The sequence below is a fragment of the Daldinia loculata genome (genome assembly GCF_022478755.1).
Source record: "Daldinia loculata strain CBS 113971 unplaced genomic scaffold F4817scaffold_39, whole genome shotgun sequence".
NCBI classification, from domain to species: domain Eukaryota; kingdom Fungi; phylum Ascomycota; class Sordariomycetes; order Xylariales; family Hypoxylaceae; genus Daldinia; species Daldinia loculata.
Window position 1 is genome coordinate 120,079 of NW_026054893.1, and position 24,397 is coordinate 144,475.

General features: G+C 48.4%; 9 protein-coding genes across 9 annotated transcripts; 4 read left to right on the forward strand and 5 right to left on the reverse strand.

Moving 5' to 3' along the window:
• Window positions 1–303: 303 nt before the first annotated feature.
• Window positions 304–4,237, forward strand: F4817DRAFT_366618 (uncharacterized protein; the record flags this gene model as incomplete). Its single annotated transcript, XM_049307005.1, has 2 exons — window positions 304–450; window positions 1,642–4,237. 2 exons carry the CDS (start codon window positions 304–306, stop codon window positions 4,006–4,008), a joined length of 2,514 nt encoding a protein of 837 aa, XP_049157187.1. The 3' UTR covers window positions 4,009–4,237.
• Window positions 4,238–4,502: 265 nt separating this feature from the next.
• Window positions 4,503–6,667, forward strand: F4817DRAFT_343382 (uncharacterized protein). Its single transcript, XM_049304023.1, has 2 exons — window positions 4,503–4,744; window positions 4,810–6,667. Exons 1-2 carry the CDS (start codon window positions 4,657–4,659, stop codon window positions 6,033–6,035), a joined length of 1,314 nt encoding a protein of 437 aa, XP_049157188.1. The 5' UTR covers window positions 4,503–4,656; the 3' UTR covers window positions 6,036–6,667.
• A 641-nt stretch (window positions 6,668–7,308) lies between these two features.
• On the forward strand, window positions 7,309–9,552 carry F4817DRAFT_343384 (SURF4-domain-containing protein). Its single transcript, XM_049304024.1, has 4 exons — window positions 7,309–8,074; window positions 8,192–8,304; window positions 8,369–8,862; window positions 8,924–9,552. Exons 1-4 carry the CDS (start codon window positions 7,914–7,916, stop codon window positions 9,059–9,061), a joined length of 906 nt encoding a protein of 301 aa, XP_049157189.1. The 5' UTR covers window positions 7,309–7,913; the 3' UTR covers window positions 9,062–9,552.
• Window positions 9,553–9,667: 115 nt separating this feature from the next.
• On the reverse strand, window positions 9,668–12,297 carry F4817DRAFT_343389 (glutaminyl-tRNA synthetase). Its single transcript, XM_049304025.1, has 5 exons — window positions 11,816–12,297; window positions 11,691–11,753; window positions 11,023–11,627; window positions 10,036–10,903; window positions 9,668–9,977 (listed from the first exon to the last, which is right to left on the reverse strand). Exons 1-5 carry the CDS (start codon window positions 12,137–12,139, stop codon window positions 9,894–9,896), a joined length of 1,944 nt encoding a protein of 647 aa, XP_049157190.1. The 5' UTR covers window positions 12,140–12,297; the 3' UTR covers window positions 9,668–9,893.
• Window positions 12,298–13,280: 983 nt separating this feature from the next.
• F4817DRAFT_359990 (glycosyltransferase family 57 protein) lies at window positions 13,281–15,121 on the reverse strand (the record flags this gene model as incomplete). Its single annotated transcript, XM_049306221.1, has 2 exons — window positions 13,281–14,821; window positions 14,893–15,121. 2 exons carry the CDS (start codon window positions 15,119–15,121, stop codon window positions 13,281–13,283), a joined length of 1,770 nt encoding a protein of 589 aa, XP_049157191.1.
• Window positions 15,122–15,682: 561 nt separating this feature from the next.
• F4817DRAFT_317737 (uncharacterized protein) lies at window positions 15,683–17,174 on the forward strand (the record flags this gene model as incomplete). Its single annotated transcript, XM_049300838.1, has 2 exons — window positions 15,683–16,855; window positions 16,905–17,174. The coding sequence occupies 2 exons, from the start codon at window positions 15,683–15,685 to the stop codon at window positions 17,172–17,174; spliced, it is 1,443 nt and encodes a 480-aa protein (XP_049157192.1).
• Window positions 17,175–18,064: 890 nt separating this feature from the next.
• Window positions 18,065–19,267, reverse strand: F4817DRAFT_317738 (DNA-directed RNA polymerase; the record flags this gene model as incomplete). The annotated part of the gene is made up of 2 exons (XM_049300839.1): window positions 18,065–19,150; window positions 19,208–19,267. 2 exons carry the CDS (start codon window positions 19,265–19,267, stop codon window positions 18,065–18,067), a joined length of 1,146 nt encoding a protein of 381 aa, XP_049157193.1.
• A 736-nt stretch (window positions 19,268–20,003) lies between these two features.
• Window positions 20,004–21,549, reverse strand: F4817DRAFT_317739 (ubiquinone biosynthesis hydrox; the record flags this gene model as incomplete). The annotated part of the gene is made up of 2 exons (XM_049300840.1): window positions 20,004–21,295; window positions 21,360–21,549. The coding sequence occupies 2 exons, from the start codon at window positions 21,547–21,549 to the stop codon at window positions 20,004–20,006; spliced, it is 1,482 nt and encodes a 493-aa protein (XP_049157194.1).
• A 115-nt stretch (window positions 21,550–21,664) lies between these two features.
• F4817DRAFT_343399 (putative sphingolipid long chain base-responsive protein) lies at window positions 21,665–23,478 on the reverse strand. Its single transcript, XM_049304026.1, has 3 exons — window positions 23,292–23,478; window positions 22,565–23,090; window positions 21,665–22,486 (listed from the first exon to the last, which is right to left on the reverse strand). Coding segments are annotated over exons 1-3 (999 nt in total). The 5' UTR covers window positions 23,294–23,478; the 3' UTR covers window positions 21,665–22,015.
• Between the last annotated feature and the right edge of the window lie 919 nt (window positions 23,479–24,397).

Sequence of the window (24,397 nt, forward strand, 5' to 3'; positions counted from 1 at the left end):
AGTCCACAAAACTTGACCCTATGTCGCTAAATAATTTTACTCTCGGTCAGCTGCAGGAATCAGGAATCATAAACTTTACCGATAATCGATAATTAAAACATTAGCAACACCCATTTTAGTAACGACTTCATGTGTTCCTAGCCTTATGGCTTGCCATTTAAACAGAATTTTATTTTCAACGGATACTACGCCACAGTTACCGAATAATTATCGAATAAGCCTACAATTATTTAGCACAGCCTACAGTGAACAAGTTACAAACCTGAAGCCCATCTAAAGGGGAAAAATAAAATAAAAATAAAAATGGAATCCTTCTCTCTTGCTGCACAGCACGCAGGTGCTATCAACCACGTGCACATCATCCGCCTTGATCCGACTACTGCGGCTGCGGTACGCGAGCTACGTATTATAGTGACGGTCGTCGTCGCTGGCTGGGTCGCTATCCAGGGAGTGAGGGCTTACTTTCGGAATTGATAGAGCTACCCAGATACCTAATTCAACAATGAAGTAGCACCGCAGACGGAGGGGAGGTTCTATTCAACGATATGGCTTCATACATCGGGTCGGAATGATGGGAAACATATTATCAGAATTAGACAATAGACTTTTTCATAATTATTTCGCATACCAATACCCAATAAGTACAATACTCGCTTAACAAATAAACTGCTCTTAAGAATCTTAGAGATGCGCATATTCATATTTATGACACAATGGAGGCAAGCTCTGATCCACATCGTCGTAACTGAATTGATGATGTCCGAGACTTCCACAACTATTTTCATTCCGTCGTATCAATCTCGTCTTGGTCGGTTTAAACCCCTTATATAAGAATCACTTAAAATGCGTCTATCCGGCTTGCAAAAGGATGTCCTGTCACTCTACCGCAAATGTCTTCGCGCGAGCCGCAAAAAACCGGTGGTTCGTGTAGCTGTACTCAACCTTGGTGATGCAATTATAATTAACAACTGACCACAGGCCACGCGGCCGCATTTTGAATCATTTATCAGGTATTTCAAAGGCTTTAGATTAATGCGTTTCTATCATGTTATCATGTTATCATGTTATCATATTATCATGTATTAGAGACTAACTTGTACCTTAGATCTGAATTCGAGAAGAGTATCAAGGTTGATAAGAGAGATTTTGCTGTCATTGAATTCCTTCTACGCAAGGGACATCGTCAGTTAGAAATGTATTCGGCACCTGGTATAAAAGATATTAGATGAAGTCGATCATTTATCTCATCGATGTCATCTACAAATGGGTTCTTAGTCTACGGCTTCACCACAGAAATTACAATCGCGACTGTCTCAAATTACCATACTGCAATCTGTAATAATATTACGGACGGGAAGCCGCAGCTCATTATCGTATAAGGAACTTTTACAATTGTCAACTTCCAATCTCGATCTACCAAACTATCGCCCAAGGGCAAGAGCGGCTCACTCTTAGTTCGTATAACATCTTCTGAGGACGACGCCAGGAATGACCCTGAAATCATTTTTTCCAAACTTTTGCTTTAAACATGTGGCCAGTCAATACACCCTTTTCATAGCATACGTTAGGTATAGGTACCTTTGGGATCTTTTGGGGATCACTCTTGGAATATCGACGATGCCTAAACTCAGTTTACCTTAGAAGGGGAGTCCACATCGTCGACCGAAAATTACTCATCCATCGGCAATCCCAAATGAGCAGCTCTCCCAACGAGCCACCGAAGCATTATTTCGTCCACCATTACTAGAGCCTTTAGTTGGAGAACGACAACGGCAACGCAGGATTAGTCGGAAGAAAAATGGCGTCCGAGTTAGCAGGCGTCTTCCCTCGCGAGGAACGGGGGAATCTACGAGTGGCGGTAAACAGTATTCGCTAATGCAAGCCCCCGAGTTCACAGAGGACCATCCATATTGGGGTACCCTACGACAATCGCAAATACCCAATATGAAGCCCAAGACGACAACCTCAATTGAGAATAAGCAGCTCTGTAGGGGTCGCACTCAAGCCCAAACTGATAATAGAAATTATTCAACTAAAAAGATGGAGCATAGTAGCCAGATAGCCGGTGGCCTACGACGGAGGGGTATGAGTATTGCAGCGCGGAATCGAGGAAAGGCCCGAGAGAAAAGATTTGGCCTTGCAGATCCTCTCGTCTGGGATGCACTTAATAGATCACTAGTCCAACAACGACAGTTATCAACCCTAGTCATACCAGAGGAGGCAGCAGTAGAGCATTTTCAGTCGCCAGAAATCCCTTCTCGAACTTCAAGCCAGCGCAAGGCCTTGAATCGCTTTACAAGACAACTTGAGAAGTATGCAGATGCCGCCGGGGCAGTTGGCAAGGCTCCAGTCAGGACGCCCACGGATTCTGACTCGAAGATGTCATATCATACTGTTCAGCCCCTCTTACCATATCAGAAGGAATTTCAAGCAGCTGGCCTTGCCGTGACATCGGCAGAACAGAGCCGGAGACCTCTAATTAAACATAGAAGCAACGAAAAGCCCGTAAGTAGTCCGGCTAGGTACGTTCAGGCCTCAGTTCAAGTAGATGGTGAATTTGACGGACAAGACGACGTCTTGAGCGAGCAATCAGGCTCGAGCTCTGGGTCGTATGTCGAGTTCACCCCAGCCGGTAATCCAATCGAGATATTACCAAGCCCAAAATCAAAACCGAAGCGGAAATTATTGTCTAAGGACAGAGGAAGCATATTGCCATGGTTAAGAAAGAAGTCACCAGCCAAGGAAAGCCATAGCGGCAGCCGAGCCAGGCCACAGTATACACGTCAGCCCGTCAAGGATAGCCAGGTTAGTCACCGGGTAAAGACTATAGATTCCCAACATGCACGGCACAACCATTCTTCTCTCAGCCCCGGGACCCGACCGTCTGGATTCCGTCGTGCAGCTACATCGAAACCGATTGCTTCTCCTACACGCCGTGAGCCATCTGGTCGAAAGTTGTCATGGGTCGAAGTTAAGCGCGGTGACCATGGACGACATTCAGTAGCAATGGCTCCACGAGCTGGTCCAGAACCTGGGACGATGCAATCATTAGCGCATACTGGCCTACGCAAGCGAGATGTGGCCATGGCTCGTCTCCCTCTCCCTGAAACCATCGAAGAAGAAAAGGAGACATCTCCGACTCGTGTAGACCAGGAAAAGATTCAGATATATCATGCCGCTGAACCAAAATATGCTCCAGTTCCCGTCACCAAAATGGGTCAACGTAAACGTAGCATGTCGCCACGAACATCTCCGAATCACGTAGACCAGGAAAAGATTCAGATATATCCTGGCGCCGAACCAAAATATACTCCAGTTCCCGTCACCAAAAGGGGTCAACGTAAACGTAGCGTGTCGCCACGGACATCTCCTTCCACAGTTCCTTCGCTGCCATCTGCGGCGCGGTATGCTGTTAGCCGGGCTTCCTCTTTAGAGCGGGCATTGGATGAAGTTTCTCAGAAGCTCGAGAAGTTGGAGCAGGAAGCCGATAAGTCGACTCAGTTATGCAACCGCCCTGCGACCTTGGTAGATAAGACGAATCAGAAGCAATACTCACCCCGTCACTCTAATCATTACGCTTCCGGGATTACTCCCACACGCCGGCCTAGACTAAACGAAGAGATCATCTTTGTAAACCGGAAGATGCCTCCCATTTCAAGGCCAAAGAAGCCATCACCATCCTTGCCTAAGCCTACTCGGGAGCCACCTGCTCCACCGCCGAAACAGCTAATATCCCATACCTCAAAGGAAAAGACGCTACCTACGATACCTCAGACTGGAGACATTTTAAAGGATTTGGACGTATTCTTTGATTATGAGGACGCACATATCAGCGACAGAGACGTCATCAAGGGTCTTCAAGTGGCTATACACGCGGCAGCAGATAATACGTATGATGCAATGATACGGGCAAAAACTGGACTGAGGATTCGACGGTTATTAGCGGATCTAAGAGCGGTTGGTGAAATGCAAGACGAAGACCCAGTCGGCCAATGTGCTAAAGATTAACTTACGAGGTCTACGAGACTTCTAAAAATACAGGATAGAAAGAGAGGTATACATCAGACTGATTCCTAGATGAGTCTCATACCTTTTGGCTTACGGTAGACGCAAAAGCATTACGTCGGCTCTGCGTGTCTGAGGACAGAACCAGTCTTTAGCAGTTTACACAAAGTAGTTAGACTAGGTAGCTAATGCTACTTAATAGAGACGATGATTTGGTTCGATTATTTCTCGGCCCCTTAGAGAAAACATATACCTACTCGAATTGTGATGCTAATATATAGGAGGGAGGAGTGGCGTTAATATTAATCCATGATAACCAGCATTAGCCACAATTCCCCTCCATCAATTAGATGAAGGCTTGGCCGGTACGTGAAGAGCTGAAAAAGATACCTCAATTTAGCACTCCTATAATCCATAATTTGAGGTATCATAAGAAAGTTATAATGTACCCTCTATCTCAACCAACCATGGAACAAGACAAGGCACGACTCGTGCTTACGAATCGGTGAAAGGGGACCCGCCTTCAAGGTGATTTGAAGAACGAAGAGCCGCGCCGTATCTTTCCTCTCGTAATACTGTCGCAACATCCTTTTTAAAGGACACTACTTCAAGTGAAGCTCAGACTCTCAGTATAGAGATCTACATATAAAGATGGCGACGATGGCGACGATGACGACTGCAGAGGCTGTTGGCCCAGCTACGGAGTGTGCTCCGAAGCACAGGGCTTGTGATGAATGCCGTACGTTTTGGCGATGGTTCACTGATTTGAGTCGCGGGTCCAGATTGGACTTACATTTGCTACAGGCACGCGTAAGCTAGCTTGCACCAAAGAGCCCGAGGGCTGCTCTCGTTGTAAGCGCGAGGGCATCGCCTGCCACTACTCTCCCCAGAAGCAGATGGGTCGCCCACGAAAACGTCCCCGAGATGAATCGAGCAATGACACTACGAATGCCGTCTCCGCGAATAAGAACGCCATGACCGAGATCCCGCCGGATACTGAAGACCTCGGCTTGTCTTTTATTAACTTTCTGGCGGCGGGCGAACCCAACGTTAACAATCTTGACGCGCCGATAAGTTCGCCGCAAGAGAAGGGCTTCTCGTGGTCCTTTGGGTACGCGGGGGATAGCCTTGGGGATGTAGGCTTCGACTCTGTACCTGAGACCGCGCCGTCGTTCTCCTCGTTGAATATCGACCCGTCCCTCTTTGTATCGGCGGCAGACCTACCGAGCATAGATCAACTGCCGAACCTAACGCCTAGTTCAGCTGCAACGCCCGAAAGTGTGGGAAGTTCATGCAGTACCGCCCCAGCGGCTAAGCCGACGAGTTGTGCGCATACCGCGGCCTTATACCTCGCCCTCGACTCGATGCAGAAACAGCCCGAAGGCGTCGAAGAATCGATCCGGCACGCGCGAAAAGCGACGAAGACGGCTTACGACGCGGTGTACTGCCCCGTGTGCTCGTTTAGGCTCGATCCACCAGATCACAACTCGGGGCCAGATATCATGCGTTCATTCCAGAACCTAATGCTGCTCGCAGCCCTAATCCCGAGCATCGTACACGCCTACCAGCGAATCCTGCAAGCCGTCGACGAAGAAGCAAGCCGAGCAACAGCCGAGCGGCGGCGCCTCATATTCCGACTGCGCGGTTTCGGCGGCATCCTCTGGGGCTGCGGGTCGGCGGAAGAAGATAACATTTGCATGGCGGCCGGGACGCTGGACTGTCGGGAGATGGAGCCGGCGATGTGGCGGCTGACGGTGCGGGCGCTGCTCAAGGCGGACGTGTACGGATTATCGGACGTTGATACGACGGAAGCGGATACGTTGCCGATACATATTGGCCTGAAGGATATCGTCAACCAGATGGAGCAGAAGAGCCGGGCGCGGCACGCTCTTATGGATGCGCTGGTAGCAACGGGGAATTGGCAGCCGCCGGATTGTGGGATGGCGCTGCATACGCAGGGAGAGACGCCGACGTGCCAGAAGGTTATTGCGATTGCGAAGGCGGCTATTGATGCGTTGGTTATTGCGTGAGAACGGGGTATTGGGAGGTGATACTCGATTGGGTTATCTTATGATTGCTCGGTCAAGTCAAGGAGTGAGGCTAATGACGGCTTCGCCTTGCCTGCCTGGCTACTACCTACCGACCTACCGACCTACTGCAAGACTGATTTTGCTCTAGGTTACCAATTCCCTGGACCCTGGTTCATAAGATAGAGCAGTGAGGCCTTCAGATCCTAGGTATCCGGTATCGACGCTTGGATATGTATCTCTCTTATCCGGCCTTGACATCTACTTAAGGAGTAGTATTAGGGAATAGGGACTATATCACGAGGGCCAGGATGACGCCTCTTGGGGAGGTTGATTGGCAGTACATACCCTTCGCTCATTGTCGGCCTTCCCGGTCACGACGTGCTGGACGTGTTTCCTCCGCCATGGGCATAACTACATACTACCGTTGATTGGTCTAACGCGAAAATGGTCGTGATGGGAACCGGATGGGCATATGCTACGGGATCAAAAGACTCTATGTCACGGGATTCCCTAAAGTGGGATCAATTACGAGAATATAGTAAGGGGTCTATAGCTGTATATTAAATACGTTCAGAATAGCTAGATAAACGCTAGTAATTACGAACTCACTCAACTCAGTCATTACTAGTTGATTCCTGGTACGGGGTTATTCCTGACTTATATACACATTCTTGCTAAAGCCTAAGATGCCTCATGTTATAACTTGACGGCATTCCCTCAATCACTCATCTTATCAAAAATCAGTTCAAGTCTGGCTCCGTTTATTGGACATATGCATCATTATCTCGGGAAGAAGAGGACATCCCTTTTTTAACCCACCGTAGACCCATCAAGTAGTATTGCTTGATTGCATAGTAAATTGGTGACACGTTCGTTTGCCCAAAGAATAGTGACATCCGTTGGCTGACATGTACGAGTAATCCATCGTAGGTGAGGCTTGTTGGCTTGTTGCTTCAGCCCTATTTCGTATCTTCTACATATAACCCATTTAATAATGTCCAATCAAAGCTATACGAGATGCTCAGATCTACCAAGCGAGTGGATCTCATCTTCGTATGTGTAGGTATGTACATACGATATGTTACTCGGTCCAGTCTGGACGTGGGTGATTACGTCGGGATTACAGTTTTATTTTTGGCATCATGCGGCTAAGCGTCATGCTAGTAGAGGTAGTGGAGGCTAACCTTGTCGGCGGGCGGATATACACAATGCCCGAGTATTTAAGGTTAAGCTCACATGTGTAGCTTCGTACATAGTAGATGTACCCGAGCGGAGCTGGATGATGGACAGGTACATTGATTCCACTACATTCCTGACGCGGGTGCCAAGTTCCCGACTAGCGCAAAGAACATTTCTAAAACTACGGTCGTGGGCTGTCCTGGCTGTATGGTCAATGCGCTAACCATGCCACAATGTTCTCCCCCCCCGAAGCTAAGTCAATTTTTAGTCAAGTAAGATGGAAGAATCTAACCTACCTAAAGTAACCTAACCAATTGCCAATCTGGCATGTCGGAACTTTGGCCTTGCATCATTGTCAATTGAGGACACGGTTGTCTAGCACACATTAAAACTTCAAAACTTCAACCTGGAAGAGGTAAAATAATACTCAACCGCGGCTTTAACTTACTAGTCTTCTTTTTCCTCCTTATTATTTATCCAACTTTCTCTACTTCTGACCTTATATAGCTGCCGTGCCTCCGTTTCCAATCCTGGTACCGACGCTCCCCGTCTCGTCCGTCTTACTAGAATTCACCCCCCCAACATTCGCCTCCTGGCTTTACATTCTTCACGCGCAACGATTGTCTTCTCATTCCCGCCCGTCTTGCGCAAACAAAAATTAGCTGGCCTGGGCGACGTAGTCCGCGATTAAATCACGAAATGGCCCAGATCAGAGGTACAGCCGGCTACCATCTCGGTGGCCCGAACCCTTTCGGCGGCCCCAAGAACGAAGTCGCCGATCCTAGTCCTTTGGACGCGATTAGGGAACAAACCAGTAAGATTGAGGATGTTTTGGATACTATTAGCGAACCCATTAAGCCGTACGTCAATACCTCCTCGCGCGAGCTCTAGGCTCTCGTGTAAATGTGTACATTAGAACTTATAGCCAAAGGGGAAATTGAATAATAAGAGGTCTAGCTAACACGCTTCTTCCACAGATATCTCCCTGCCATCGGGCGTTTCTTAATTGTTGTTACGTTCCTTGAGGATGCTCTAAGAATCATAACACAATGGTCCGACCAGCTGGTGTATCTGAACAGCTACAGGCATAGTAAGTTCTGTTCTATAGAGAACCTAAAGCTGCTCTTCCCGAGCTAACTAGACTTTTTTGTTAGTTCCTAGCGGGTTGACACATCTCTTCCTTATCGTAAACGTTTTGACTATGGTTATTTGCTCCACGATGGTTATCGTTCGCAAACACTCCGACTACGCTGTTGCCGGTCTCATGGGTGTTGTTGTCACGCAAGCGCTAGGATATGGATTGATCTTCGACCTCAACTTCTTCCTCCGAAATCTCTCCGTCATCGGTGGGCTGATCATGGTTCTGTCCGACTCGTGGGTTAGGAAGACCAAGGCGTTCGCAGGTCTTCCCCAGCTCGACGAGAAGGACCGAAAGATGTACTTCCAGCTAGCCGGTCGTGTACTCTTAATCTTCCTGTTCATCGGCTTCGTCTTCAGCGGCGAGTGGTCCGTCTGGAGAATCGGTGTGTCTGTCATTGGTTTAATCGCCTGCGTCATGGTTGTCGTTGGATTCAAGGCCAAGTTCAGCGCTACTCTCCTAGTTCTCATTCTGAGCGTCTTCAACGTTTTGGTTAACAACTTCTGGACTGTGAGTTTACGCGACCCCGGGAAGATATTTTTTTTATTCCATGAGCTAATTTTTTGCGCAGCTTCACGAGCACCACCCCCATAAGGACTTCGCCAAGTACGACTTCTTCCAGATTCTTTCCATCGTCGGCGGTCTCCTCCTGCTAGTTAACAGCGGCCCCGGCCAGTTCAGTATCGACGAAAAGAAGAAGGTCTACTAGACGACCAGAGTTTACCGAACCGCGGAAAACTCTACTGGTGGCACTTCGCATCGTGATCGCATAGGCCTAACCAAAGGCCATCTTGCGCCATGTGCCTATGCCGGCTGGGGCAGCACATTGTGTGGCGTAACGGGCGTAGAGCGAAGTTTTTATTTTCAACCGGAAAGATCAGCTGGAATGGCGCGGCCTACTGCTTGCCTCGTGATGGGTCTCGGTTGTCAAATGGAGGATCAAAAGAAGCTTATGCAACATAAGAGAATTGGAATTAGGATTTTGACACCTGTGCATGCATCTGTGACATGTGGGTGTAGGTGTGAATGCGACTTGGTCCTTACTTGATCTTAACCCCTATCCGTCCAATATCTTGGATCTATGAATAAATGAGACGTATCCCCGGCTACTAAAGACTATTCGAATAAATAAGTTAAAGTATAACCGATGGATTGGTCATTTAGAGAGACCGTATTAAATATAGTCGCTACATTTCTAGGGAGGTAGTCCAAGTCACACCTCAATTCCTTAGGTACCTAGATGGGTCCACATAATAGCCCCCTTTAAATGTAGCTGCTTACCAGGTTTGCCTTTACCAGATATTCAACCTAAGTACCATCTAAAGCTAAGGAATAGTTTCCCTCCCCTTTTTTTTAAGCCCTCGAGTCGTTATAATGTAGCCTCGATACTACCGTTATTACATTAGTTGTAGTTTTCAGTAATAACGATTATTCTTGCGATTGTGACCTTTTTTATTCTTCTTCATTACCATTAATATTCTATTTTATATTTTTTATAATTGCTTGTTCTTTTCTTTTCAATTATTTAGCAGTTTTAATAGTTAGACACTTTTCCCAGAATCTTCTTTCAAAGACACAATACGGTTAAGTACAATAGCATCATCCGTGCTATCCGAGTCCAGCGCCTGTCGCCAACCAGAGACTATTAGTAGAAGCGTGATAAAACGAGTGGCAACCACTTACAAAGTAGGCAACACGCATAGCCTGGAAACGCACACTCTCGGGCCCGGAGTCACCGGTCTTCTCACCCTCCGCCTCTGGCCACGGTGCTCGACGGCGCACCTCGTGGAAGCCGGCTTCGATCATGGCGTTCGGCCAGATTGTCTCGCTATCAGGGACGATGTCGTCCATAAACCCGCCGGGCGCCGACGAGGGTTGTTCTGATTTGAATAAGGGCTTATGGATGCGAACCTCGGCCGCAAGTGAGCCCTCGGGCACCCACTGGATATAGGTTCTGGGCTTCTTGATATCTTTATCGAAGATAGCTTTGATCTCCTTGACAGCTCCCGAGGCGTCGTCCGTTACGAAAGAGACTGCCTTGATAGGGTACGGCATATGCAAGAGGCCAACAGTCTTGCCCGGGGCGAGTCGGAAGTAGTCCTTGCTATCCACCTGCCGGAAGTCGGAGCGGTCAATATAGATCTTTCTAGTCAGCCTCAACTTGTGGGATCCCATCTTGGGGTCTTTTGCCGAATAGGGGACGTCTAGATCCTGCTCCTCGGCGTCTTCGATCACTACCGGCACAGGATCAAGGACTAGCATGAGGCGAGGTACGGTCCTTTCCAGATATCGTCGGACAGATTGCTCAAAACGGTTCATCTCGATGAAGCTAGTAGCCGTAGTGACACCAAGTTCGTTAATAAAAGAGAGAAGCGCCCCAGGGGGTATACCCCGCCGCCGGAGCGCTTTGAGGGTGTATAGGCGTGGATCATCCCAGCCGCGAACGATTTCCTTCTCTATTAAGCACCTTATATCTCTCTTGCTCATGATTGTACCCCTGAGATTCAAGCGACCGAATTCGCGTTGCATTGGCTGAAACTTAACCAGGAGCCTAATTTTGTTAGTTTACGCTGGAGAAAACAGGGAGAGGGTTTGTGAATGGAAAAGCATAAGTTTCCACCATCTACTTTCCAGTATCTATTGCTTCAAGGCTTATGGCTCAAGACTTACTGGTTTAGCCACTCGTAACTCTCTCGCGACATTATAAATTCGCTAGTGCACAAGCTGTGTGTTATACCTTCAAAACTATCGCATAAACAGTGCGCGAAGTCGTAGGTTGGGTATATCCTCCACTTAGCTCCTGTTCGAAAATGCGGCTCCTGGTTCTTGGGTATTCGATATGCTGCAATATCCCACATCTGGGGGTTGGGATTCTCCATGTCCTGCTTCATGCGAAGCCAAGCTGTCTGAGGTGCATACTCTCCATTTCGCATATCTCGGAATTTCTTGAGGTTGGTCTCGACGTCTTGCTTTGAATGTTCGCATCGATATCTCGGCTTGGACCCATCCTCGCCGCCGCGTTGCATCTTCGTCTCGGCCTCGTTACAATGACACACATAGGCTTTCTCCTGCTTGATCAGCTCTTCAGCGAGATCGTACATGCACTGGAAGTTATCGGATGAATAAGTAATCTCAGCTGGGGTGAATCCCAGCCACCGGATCATATCTTTGATGGCGATGCAGTACTCCTCCTTCTCAGCGTCGGGATTCGTGTCATCGAATCTGGAGTATTCGTCAGAAGATTTCCGGCTGGCAATTGACAAGTAGAATATAACCTAAGAATATATCAAGATATTAGCCAACGTCTTAGAAGCCATCGAATGTAATATGAAGCTGACCGTCTTGCCCCCGTAATGTCTTGCAAAGCCAAAGTTAATTGCTATTGCTTTGGCATGCCCGAGCTAATCTACCATATTAGCTTGCTTGGTAGATGTAGGAAATCGGCCGAAGAATGAAAATATACATGAAGGTAGCCATTTGGTTCAGGTGGGAATCGCGTTACGACGTCCTTCGACGGGCGCAGCCTGTAAACCTCAGCTAGGAAGCCTTGGTTGAACATGGCATCTGGGTCGATACTGAACTCCTCTGCCTTGGCGGGCTTGCTAGATGGTGCATTGGTCGGTCCTTGACCTTCAGATGTCAATGTACCATTGCGAGAGGAAGCAGCTGCGGCGGCTTTTTTGGCTCGCTTCTGCATACGTTTCTTCAGCTCATTCTTTGACACCATTTCCCCGGTCTCCTCATCCAGTTGTAATTTGGCAGTGCTTTCGGTAATGATGTCCGCCATCGTGTTGTGTAAGATGGGATGCCAGATTCAATATACCTGAGAAAGGATAAACCTAACAAGGAGTTCTAAGGATAGTCCGTTGTGTTTTGTACATCTAGGTTAAGATCCAATACCACTGCTTTCATGTGCTCGGCATGTTGAGTCATAACTGCGCGTTGTTACAAGGCTATATTACAAGATATAAACTGCCCTTCCGCTTATCGGATAAAGACTTGCAATAATATAGCATGAAATGATCTTAACTACTAACTATAACTATATTAAAATAAATAATGAAGTTGATTTGAATACTATTTTTATTTTCGTATCATTTTAGTTCTTTAAATTCAAATGTTATTTCATTATGAATATACGTATAGCATATTTAACTTATTTCCTATTTCTCGAGAGATCTTCATACTACGTAGTAAACACCGTAGTAGTCACTGTCCCGGGATAGCAAGGGAAATATTATAGATTCGAACGAGATGATTTCAGCGGATGGATATGATACCGTAGCTGTGGAAGTGGCCATCTTTCCGATGTAAGGCCCGCCTCTCACATCACAGAGCACCGCTTTCACTGAGTGCATAGCCAGCCAAATGATGAGATGTGGAGATGGCTTCGCCAGGAACTAGGCCATGAGGACGTTACTCCCGTACGACATCCCCCGATGGCCCCGGGTATAAGCCAGCTTCTTCGTAGTCCAAAAACCCATTGGGACGTTAACAGAAGCGCTTGGCATTAATCGGCTAGACATCAAGGGGCAGCGGTGATGATGAGTTGATAAACTTCTGAAGTAAGCATTCGGCGCCGTATTCTCTTATAGGCGCTAGCATAGTCAAGGACGAGCGAGTAACCTTAATTATTCATCGTAGAGAGCATTGCCAATGAAATGTCTGGGTCTGAAGGCTGTTCTCCTGGCGGAGCTTACACTTATCTAGGGATAATTAGCTAGTTACTTGAGATTGTTGGTGGCGCTATGATATATCCCCGCAACCTCCAGATGGAAAGAAGCGTCAAGAGGAGTAGTGACGCTGAATCGATCATCTGCATATTGTTGAGTCTTGAAGGTCATCAACGCTAGATTGGGAGAATCAACTTTTTTATTTGAAAACTTTAGATTATAGGCTATGTGCACGAATACGGGTCTCGACCCGCGTCAAGTTGTTTTGACTTTGGATCCCGGGGGTTTCCGAGGGATGATCCCGCTCTCCTGTATTAGTCTCCATAGACACCACATGTAGCACAGGGAAAATCCAGCTGCGCCTATACCGACATTGGCGACAACCCAGAGGTCAGGCTTATCGGGAGGTGGGGTGACAAACAATTCCAGTATATGCCAGGCTCCCATGGAGGCGTAGAAAGCACCGTGAATAATAGCTGTCAACCATTGAACCCATATGTTCTGTCCTTCCTCGAAGTAGGCACTGGTCGATACAGGAGGTAGGCCTAATAGATATGCCCACAAGAGCGTCAGTACCGTGTAAGGCATCCGTAGGTCAACTCTCTGTAGCAGGGGATACATAGTCCACACGCCAACGAGATTGCCAAATCCAACCCAGGACCTAATATCCTTCCCTAGTCCCTGCTTTCCTGCAAGGAGTACGGTCATAGGGAGAAGTGGGAGAAGTGCGCTCTTCTCATGAACCTGGTAGCTGAATAAGAAGAAACCCCACGCCGTTGCACTGAAGGCGTACGGGAGAAGTTCCTTGCGGGGCTTGAAGAATAGAATTGCACATGGAGGAGCAATTGAAGCAAGAGTTGCTAGGAGTGAGACTCGTTGTAAGAGTTCAGTTGGATATTTCCGCAACTTTATGACCACGTTAGCTGCACACCAGAAGTTGGCAACTTTGTCCTCAAATAGTCCCCGTGCAAAAGGAAAAACTCGATGAACCATCTGAAAGGCTTGCTCAACTATAGGATAGTATAGAGCATTCGTATCCAAATAGGTTGAGAGAAAGGCGAATATGGGTAACGGGGGATGGGGTCCATCTAGGTCAGGTCGCGAGTCAATACCTCGGCTGACGTCGTATAGCGTACCTAAAACTATCGGTAAGACAAGCACGGCAAAGGATGCGAGAGTAACCGCTGCGATCCCCATGAACCGCCCAATATTAATACGAGGAAAGGTACAACTTCCTAAGAGGAATGCGAATACAGCCGGTGCGTAATAAAGTGCCATCTGCTTGAACCCCAAAGCGCAAACGAAGAAGATGGATGCCCACATATATCGACCTGCTACCATGCTAGACATGCTCGCCAATACGAATCCGAGCATCACCGTATTGTACTGGAAGTGAACATGGTCGATAAGGATGGTAGCTGGCTGCATGAGGATTGCGACTAGCGCTACGGATGCAGTCCATTGAGCAACACCCGATAGCTTGCTATACCTCCTGACGAAGACCACCGCGGCAGGTATATAGATCAGATACTCGGACACAATGACAGTAGCCCTCATGAAGACCTTGAGCGTCGGATCGTCTGAGCCTCGTGAAGTGTAGAGTGCGAACCATGAGGGGTCGATGAGTGAGCCGACCTTGCCGAGAAGCCAGCTGTGATACGCGGTCAAGGGAGGATAGTCGAGACCCCACCACTGTAGGTCGTGGAAATACCATTGCGATATTGGCAGATGTGTCGTTATCTCCATCCAGTGCCTCTGCGCTTCGTAGTCACCAAACATGGGCGGCTTTCGGAAGCCTATTGGGTTGAGAGCTAGGTTAGCTAAGAGATCTTAAGATAGATTGAGTAGAAGTAGAATTGGGACCAACCTGAATATCCCCAAAGCCCTGCAGCCCATCTAAACAGACCGACAACCATAAGAATGAGCGGTAGGACCTCCCATTGCGACAGAGAGCTCCGGGCTGGCCAGAGGAAAGCTGCGAGAGGGAACGAAGGAGTGCGGATTAGAGCTTCGGGTTTGGCATTGACAGTGGTTTCGAAATGGGCCTTCTTGGTTTTGCGCCGAGGCTTATGCGGTGATGGCGAGGCGGAAGCCATGGTATTCACCGTTTTATTGTTAGGCACGATCTCGCTGGTACGGTCATGGATGGTGGAATTGTGTTAAAGTCGATCTGACATTTTGTTAGTGCTTCGTACCTTTTTTTTATGACAGGGGTCCACTCCTTTTCGTACACATATGCAGCTACCTATGGCGCTACAGCTATAGCAGGGGTACCTGCTCTCCAAGAACTGGGGGACATCCCCGGGCTTGTAAACCTTGAATTAATCGAATAATACTATGTAAGCCTCTTAGCCCCCTGTATGTGGCTTGTCGCATTCCGATTGGGGAATATTTCGGTTCCACAGGTTATATAAGACTCTCTTTTTGTTAGATATCAGGTTATGAGGTGTTGTACAATTACAACGTGAACACATGAACTCAGGCTTAACGAGCCAAGCGACTTGGCTGGCGTTACCTCGACTTAAGAAAGCCTTTTCTTCTTTCCTTATCAAGAGGACGTTAAGTCAAATTCTTTAACCGACCTGTTTAGAATACCATTCATTATATTAACTATTTCTCATCTTTAAAATAAAGACGTAAGGTAGCTGGTCAACAATATGCCTTTTCAGTTTATACTCCCCACTACAAAACGCTTCTTTTTCTCCTCGAGTATCGCCTGCGAGTCACACCCCTCCCTACCTCTCAATGCGAGCACGCATCGTGGGGTTTTAGGCGACTCTTTGAAGAAGCATAAACAATTACCAGCTGCCTCTCAGGCACCAAATCTGCCTTCAGTAATCTCTAATTTAAATAACTATCTTCCATATCTCCTTGCTATCGACGTTGGTTTGAGTAACAAGTCGGTTTCTGGCGAGCAGCTCAGTGTGGTTTTGACATCTACCCCTACTATAAAATGGCGGCCTACTTTATCCGACTATGCTATACCCGGGAAAGAAATATCTAGGGTTAAAATACAGTCCTTAGAATATGAACTGTTCTTCACTCTTTCGACCTTAGGTTATACTAATACTCTACTTGCCCGCTATACCCTACATCCACTCTATGTCACCTCAGGCCCGCCTCTCGGTCCGCAGGAGCGTACTAAGATAATTACTACGGCTACAAAATATCTACTTGATGCAGCCTCGGCGCATGACTATGTCGCTCGCCGAGCCGAGAGTCTTACCACTATTCCCCCTTGTCCTGATATATCCCAGTCCACCGCCCGCGCCATGTCTTTACTTGCCCTAGCTGAGGCCACCTTACTTGCAGTCCTTAAGGATGATCCATATCCAGCTGCCGTCGCCCAAGACCGCAATGAAAACGACCGAGAGTGGATGTATAAGGCGCCTGAGATACCCAAGGTTCGGGCTCACCTATTTGCTCGGCTCTGTCTTGCGGCTGCGGATCACGCAGCTCAAGCATCTTCCTTATCCAAGTCACCCGGAAGAGGATCCTCGAAACTTAACGAAGGATTACTACGATATCTAGAGGACTTCCGGAGGACTAGCCGCGCAAAGGCATGTCGGTTTTTCGCTATCGATGCTGAACTGTCAGGTCAAACCGGCAACGCGCTAGGCTGGCTGCGGTGCGGCTTTCAAGAACTCGGCATCGAGTACAAGGAGGCCAAAAAGGGCCTAAGCCTTAGTCGCATGAAGAAGGATTGGACTGAGAGGAGGGAAGACAAGAAAATCGAAAGGGGTACTAACTGGGGCGCGGACGCTGGGAAACTAGAGGAGACACGCGTGATCGAGATGCTGGATACGAAATGGACCAAAATCAACGATACCGTAAGTCTGACCGGGGAAATAAACGTCGCCATAGCTTATACATAAACAGATGCTCACGCAGGCTATCCCGTCGCCGGGGACGTTGTTAGCCAGTCTCCCATCCGGAAGGGATATGCACACAATCAAACCATACCAACCCCCGGAGCTTTCGAGAGAGTCTCTAGAAAGTATGCGCGCACCGCCGGACGGACCGGACAATTACCAAGGCGTCGAGCTTAGTTCGGATGACGAGGAGGGGACTGCCGTCGCGTCACCGGTCGGCGCATTCCCGGGCACCCACGAAGATTACCGGAGTGCGAGTACGAGGTCGTACTACTAGCCCTGGAACTCTGTTTATCTTCCTATGCTGGGGATTTGATCATGACAGGTAAACGGAATAAATTCTTAAACTACGCCATGATACTTTGCTAGTGGTGCTCTCCGGAAAGCGGAAAGGGGTACAAGAGGCGCTAAAGTCTTATATATTCCGGGACTCTTAAGTCATATTGCGAAGTGAAATCGAGAGTAAGTGGCGTTTGTATTTCACTCATTTCCGTACTAGGTATTATTATCTGGCTGCTATTTTCTTCAAGCTCGGCCCAAGTTATCTCTAATATTTATCGGGTTCTAGAAACTAAGCTCATAAGCACGGCTGACAATGATTCAGATTATATATATATACCATAGCATCTCAAATTTATGGCGCTTCTATATAGTCGCGTAGGGGTAGCCCTTATTCGAGCGCAAGCAGGAAAATCCAGCATCAAACATGCTGCTTTGCTATTGAGGATAGCAAATCGTTTCAAACCGTTCATCAATTAGATTTCTAAACATTCCTAACGATTCGTAGAAGCGAGAAACAACTAGTTGAATTAGACTAGGGATAAAGAAAAAATCAACTTTTGAAGCGATGCTACTAGTTCCTCTTCGTGTGTAGCTCAAAAATACGTGGTTGTAATTCTTTCTAGTCTTTTATTTCTTGCCCTATTTTGACCTGGCAAAATCAGTTCCATTTTCCAATAAACGCCGCCATCGGGTGTCACGAATAGAAAATAAAATAAAAGAACTCCGTACATGCATGCACGCACCCTCGTCTGCAAGAGCAGGCAAAGCCACACCCGCTACCGCCACCACCCTCCTCTCCAACTGTACACTCCATTATGTAGGTACGACCTATCGCGATCTATCTTCATCTATAGATATGGTAGAGAAGGTATCTGTTAGAGCCATCTAGTACGTGTAGACCATATTCGTGACCTGCGGCCGGAGCACCTGGCACTTCTTCTTAAGGGTCTTGACGGCCTCGAGGAATAGCTCATCGCTATCCCATTGGCCTGTGCTCTCGATCGAGAAGATGAAGTGGTCCCGTCTCCTGCCCAGCTTGACCTTGCCCTCGAACTCGGGATGTCGTAGCGCCTCACGGCTCACCGTGTCGTGCATCGGGTCCTTCACCACGGCCTTTAGTTCACCCTCGTGGCCCTCGTACCCGCTACCTTTTTTACGGGCTTCCTGCCGCGTCACGGGCTCCAATCCGATCACGCCGTCCATGAAACATCCCGCGAACTTCTTGGCGTCGTCGCCCAGGATCGGCTGCGTGATCTTGATGGTCGGCATGAGCCGGTAGCTAGCGGTGGCAACGGGGGACCACTTGGCGTGATCCCAGCCGTAACCCTTATGCATGTGCATTTCGATGTCGACCTCCTGGCCGGGGCGCATCTTGACGATCAGGATGTCCGGGTTGAAAGGGCGAATAGCGTCTTCGCCCGAGAAAAACTTGGACTGAGCGCCGAGCATCTCGAACGTGATGTCCTTGGCGTATAGGTGCGCATTGTGATATAGCTCCTTCGGGTCCTTAGAGTTGGGCGGCGCGTTCTTGTTGTGCGTGCACTGCGCCTTGAGCTTCAGACATACTGTGTTGTTGTCGAAAGTCGTGTCGTAGGCACCCTCGCCCTCGGCGGGCCGTCGCCAGAACCGCATCCATTCTCGCAGACCCTTCTTCCCGCCAGTAAAGGGGATGAGGCCTAGTCGGTGGGCCAGAACTTCGTCCTGGATTACGGAGGTGTTGTTGTGAATGTAGACTATATCGATAGCGAGTGTGGGAATCTCGGCGATGAGAATTCGGCGGAAAGCGTTTGCTATGGAGGCGTCAACGCCGATAAGCGAGAATTGCGCCTCAAATTGTTCGTTCTGGTGCCATTGAATCTTGAAGCTCTTGCGGAAAGCCTCCTTATCCCATGCGTGCTCTTCGTTCGCGTAGTTTTCCGGGTAATCGGTGGAGACGGTGTTGGTGACTGTTTCTTTGTTGATACCTACGATCTAGCTTACGAGTCAGATCAAAACCTGTATAGAACCCAGAAATGTTTAGAGACATACATTGCGCTCATCTAATTCTTCCGCGCTTGGCGGTTGCCGCCGTCCTGACGAAGGTGCCATTGTGTTTGGTTGTGACTTTGAATTGTGAGTGGGGTGAATTCAATGAATGGCGGGAAGCGCATGTCAAGGAAAAAAAATAAACTGCGACCAGAGAAAGGAAGGGATTATCTTATCGATTGGTTATCTATCATCTCTTAGTAACGCTCTGCTAAGCACACCCCACTATTGATCAGCTGACCCCTCTAGCTTCCGCAGTAGCCCCACTTCCAAACGAATATTTAATTCTTCGTCTTGAGCTTTCTCTTCCCTCTTCTTTTCTTTTCTTCTTCATACTTACCTTGTCTGAAGAACCTTCGCTCAAGAATGAGGGTTCTTAAGAGGAGAAGCCTGCATTGCACAGCGCGGAGCTGACCCTCTTCTATTATCCCTCGTGGATCGTAGTGGGCGGAATTTTTGCTTTTCTTATTTTGTTTTCATTGTAGTTGGCGCCTTGACGCGTCGCTATGAAGAAGACGATGTTTCTGAACATATCTAGGTACCTCGCGATCGTGTCATTAAGACATTAAGACATCGTTATTGTCGATCTGGACTATGATTTTGCAGCTAGCATATTTATCTTTACAGAACAATCTCAATGGCGTTCTACTCTACTGCTTTTCCTTGACTGCTCTTGACATGAGTATATATTTATCGCACATGGCATACAGGATTAATGAGTTGCTCTACTCTAGCCGATCTACTTTGTTATTTACTATTGTACAAGGGCTCATAATGGTAGGTTTACGAGTTCACGGGCCTAGAACAGCTTGATGCCATTGCCCGCAGCTTGCTCCATAAAGAAGCTCTTGACAGGTCCCATAGCATTAATCGCGTTAAGCCCCAACGACCTTAAAGGTACTAGGGGTCCGCTACCAGCCGAATAGATCTTATGCAGTTTGTCGCAGACCCCCAGGAGAACGTGGTTAGGCCCGTAACGCTCTGAGTTGTAAGACTCGAGAGACATCCGCGTTCCCAGATCCTGGCCGTGTGATACTGAAAACTCGATCGTTCGTGCTAAGCTTTCTACATCTCCTTGGCCTTGGTTGAGGCCCTGCCCAGCAAGCGGGTGTATCGAGTGGGCTGCATCTCCTACCAGCGCGACACGCTCCCCGATGTATGTATCCGCGTGTCGCATCTTCAGTGGGAACGACGCGATAGTGCCCTCCTGTACACCCACAACTGTCTGTGGTATCGCCCGGCGGTTAAACTGCGTGTGTTGCAGTCTCCAAGATAGCTCTTCCTCTTGGCCGGAGCTTAGTGTGTGCATATATTCGAGATCCACGGGACGTAGCCGGAAAGCCGCGTTAACCAAAGCAACAAAGTCCTTCGGGGACAGGCTCTTTAACAACGCAGCATTCGACGGCGTTGTCGACCATACTAGGGTTGATAAGTTTCCGGGTAGAGGTAACATAGCGACGGGGCCCGTAGGTAGGAATCTCTGGTATGCAGTTTTCATGGCGTCTCCACCCCATCCCTCTCCTTCAAGCTCTAACGTCGCCACGACTCCATGTCTCTCATAATCCCACCCTTTACTCTCGATCCCTGCGAATGCGCGCACGGGGCTGTTCACTCCATCAGCACCTACCAGCAGCCGCGCAGCCAGTCGCTCTCCACTCGCTAGATGCACAATAGGCCACTCGCGAAGGTCCAAGTCCTCCGTCTCCTCGCCGAACGCGATACCCGCAACCTTGGCTCCGTTGAACACCGTCACGCCGCCTAGTTCATCTATCCGGCGCAGTAGGCCGGATGTCAGGTTCAGGTTCTCGGTCATGTATGCGATAGTCTTCCCGGTAGCGGGCGGTGTCCACTCGAACTCGATGCGCGCGTCCGTCACCCCGTCCCAGACCTGCATCTCATGGTACGGCTGGACGCGATCGCGGCGTACGTGTGCCCAGGCGCCTGCATTCTCAAGGAACTGCGCGGATGCCGGGGTCAGTGAGCTGCAACGATTCGAGAAACGGTCGGGGGGTAGCTTCCACGAGCGGATTTTCTCTAGATCTTGCGCTTCGACGAGGGCTACTCGCAGGCCGGCGGTTGTCGGGTTCGATCCTTTGCGTTAGGCGTTAGCTCGAGGGGTAGCATTGGCCTAAACAGACCGGATGGGCGCACTCACTCAGCGCCGTGAGCAGACTTAGACCAGCGGGGCCACCGCCCACGCATACAACATCGTAGATATCTAGTTGTTGCGAACTGGCACTGGCGTACGACCGAGATAATTGGGGGAGAAGTCGGCGACTACAGCTTCTACATAAACTAGAGAGAGGCCTTTGGAGCTGGCGTCCGGACAGGACAATGGAACCCATTTTATCTAGCAGCTCGAGTAACTTGGTGGGACGACAAATCGTCATTTTTTAGAGTGGAAGCTTTGATATAATTGAACCCCGGACAAGGGAATAATACCCCAAAGTTATACATCTTAAATGCATCAATGTTCTTCGTATGTGCATACTAACATGTGAGACTTTCCTTTAACTACCTTAGGGAGGAAAATAGCAAATTCATTAAACCAACAGCTATAACAACTTGAAGCCTTCCATTATCCCAAGCCCTACCATTTCCCATTTCCCATTTCCTAATACCTAAACCTACTACGAGCCCGATATATTTATATCACCGATGAATAAACCCTCCCATAATCCCAATCCCATTCAAGCAGAGAGAATATACATACACTAAAACTAAACAAAACTTCACCCTTTCCAGAAAACCTCCCATTGTAACAATTTATCATGTTAGCTCAAGCGAGTAACATATTAGTTTTACCACTACTTAGAGCCTCCTCTCATTATTCTCATCATCGGTCGAAGTCGGTGTCGGGCTCACATACGGCGCCTCGCTCGCCCCTCCCGTTAGTTGGTGATGCTCACCACCGTCAGCGGACGCGCGACCAGCATCAGTCATGATAGGCGCCTGACCCCCTCCCTTCCCGCCCATACTAGTAGCAGTACTACCGTCGTTAACAGTATGGCCAACGCCCGTCATGTCGTAGCCTCCTGCAACCGAGTCAAAGCTATCGGTGTTCCTCTCCCAGCTCTTGAGGTCGTCCTCGGCATCGTTCAAGACCTGTCGGGCGGCGCCGCTGTTCTGGTAGGTATGTCTCGCGTCGCCAGGTGTGACGGGTGAATCATCTAGCAGCTCGAGGAGGCGCCGGCCGTGTTTTGCAAGGATGATTTGTTTCTCTGCGCGCTCAATCACGGCGGCGAATTCGGCGTCATAGGCTTCCTTCAGCTTGTTACGAGTCTACTCCCGGACGGCGCATATGATGTTAGTGTATGTCCCGAAAAGCTAATATAATTAAAACCCTGCGATGAGACGTACGATATTTGTCAGTTGGGCCTCAGCGACCAGATTCTCAGCCTCGGCTCTAACCAGCTCTTGTTCGAGGATTACGAGGCGGGAGCTCTGGGGCTCTTTATGTTTGAGCCTCTGGATCTCGTCGGCGATCTTGGCCTTAGAATCGCGGCTGGGTTGGACACTCTTCTCCGTGTTACGGATGTATTTGAGGATGCCACGGGCCTCGTCGAGGCCGTGGGCATATGTCTCCTCCTGAGCGCCGAGCTCGGATAACACGACACCAACTTTGTCGCTGATATCTGACACGGCATCGTCCCCCGTCTGTTCGCCCCACTCAGATAACTGCTTTGCGATCGTCTCGCGCTCTCGGCCCGCGGCTTCATGCGCCGACACTAGGTTGTTGGTCGACTTAATCAGCTGGTACAAGCGCCGCGACAGCTCTGGCTGGATCGACCCGCGCAGCGACGCGAAGGAGAAGCCCTTGCGGCGGGCGGGCGTTGGTGAGCCTACCGGGCCTCCTTTGTTAGAACGGATAGAGAGCGAGCGATTCCTAGAGTGAGAGTTCCAAGTATTAGCAAATGCTAGATTTTACTAGCTACCTCCTAAGAAGTGAATAGGGTCGTAGATGTTTTACAGATTTGTCGAACCCAAAGAGCGACTACTGCCTTTGCAACTGAGCTGAGACATCCGCTCAAGCTCGGAGACGCCCTTCGAGTTGCTGCTAAAGAATTGGAAATCCATCGTGACCTACATGATATATTGAAGATGGAACTAAGCGTATTGATCGCGTTCCTCTTAACGATTACCACAGCTATGGACAAATTAGTCGCTGCTTCCAATTCTTGAACATTCTTCATATTTCCCAAGTAGGTAATTTCCTATTTAGATCTCCGTAGGTTCGTGGTGCAACGGTAGAAGGCAGGAGCCCCATAACGAGTAGACTTACAAGAATAGCTCGTAGTCTTAGCTAGGAATCCTACATGTAGACCCAATATTCACATGTATCTCCGAGTACCTAGAATATCTCCAGTGGGGCGCGATGTATATTTTGCAAATCAGATATACCCAAGCAGGGGTTTATTAGTTTAGTGGGCGAACAAAGAGCTAGATGATAGTTATATATATTCGTTTGAACTATGTATCGTATCTAATTCGTAGGCATGGAGATATTAATCAAATTCTTAACATTTGTTGAAAGCAGCAAGATTCATGTCTTACATCGACCCCCTCTTCAACTCTACCTAAGCAGCACATCACATTTCACATTTGCACAAGTAAGCATGGATGCGCCCATAGAGAATAGTAAGTACCTAAAGTATTGAGCTTCAATATAGTAGATGACGACGAAAGTGAGCTAAAGAACCATCATGATGTCATTTCTTTGACCCCAACCCAATCTTGGCACAAGCTCCAAAGCTCAAAGTTGGAGTTCTCTCTCTTCCCTCTTCCCGCAGTCTATGATTCTATGTACCTCCAATCTCTAGTCCAAATTCATACGTCGTGAAAACTCCATTATTTCTAAAAAGATATATTATATTATAGGCAAACCAAGCATTAAAAAAAATCATATATTAAACGTTTATCCCCAACCAGCCCAATCTTCCTATCGGTATAGGTGTTTTTATTAAAAATGCGGCGTTTCTCGTGTCGGCCATATTGAAAGAGATTGCAGATATTATGATTTATCAAAACATATGGATAAATCTTTATTCATCAGCGGTATCTCGTCTGGCTGGTCCTCTCATACAGTACGGGAGTGCTGTGCCGGTAGCTGACTGTGCTCACGCGGGGGCTGTGGTGTGTGTGATGCGAATGGTAGCTAGCTCGTGGTGTAGACGAATGGTGATGATGGTGGTG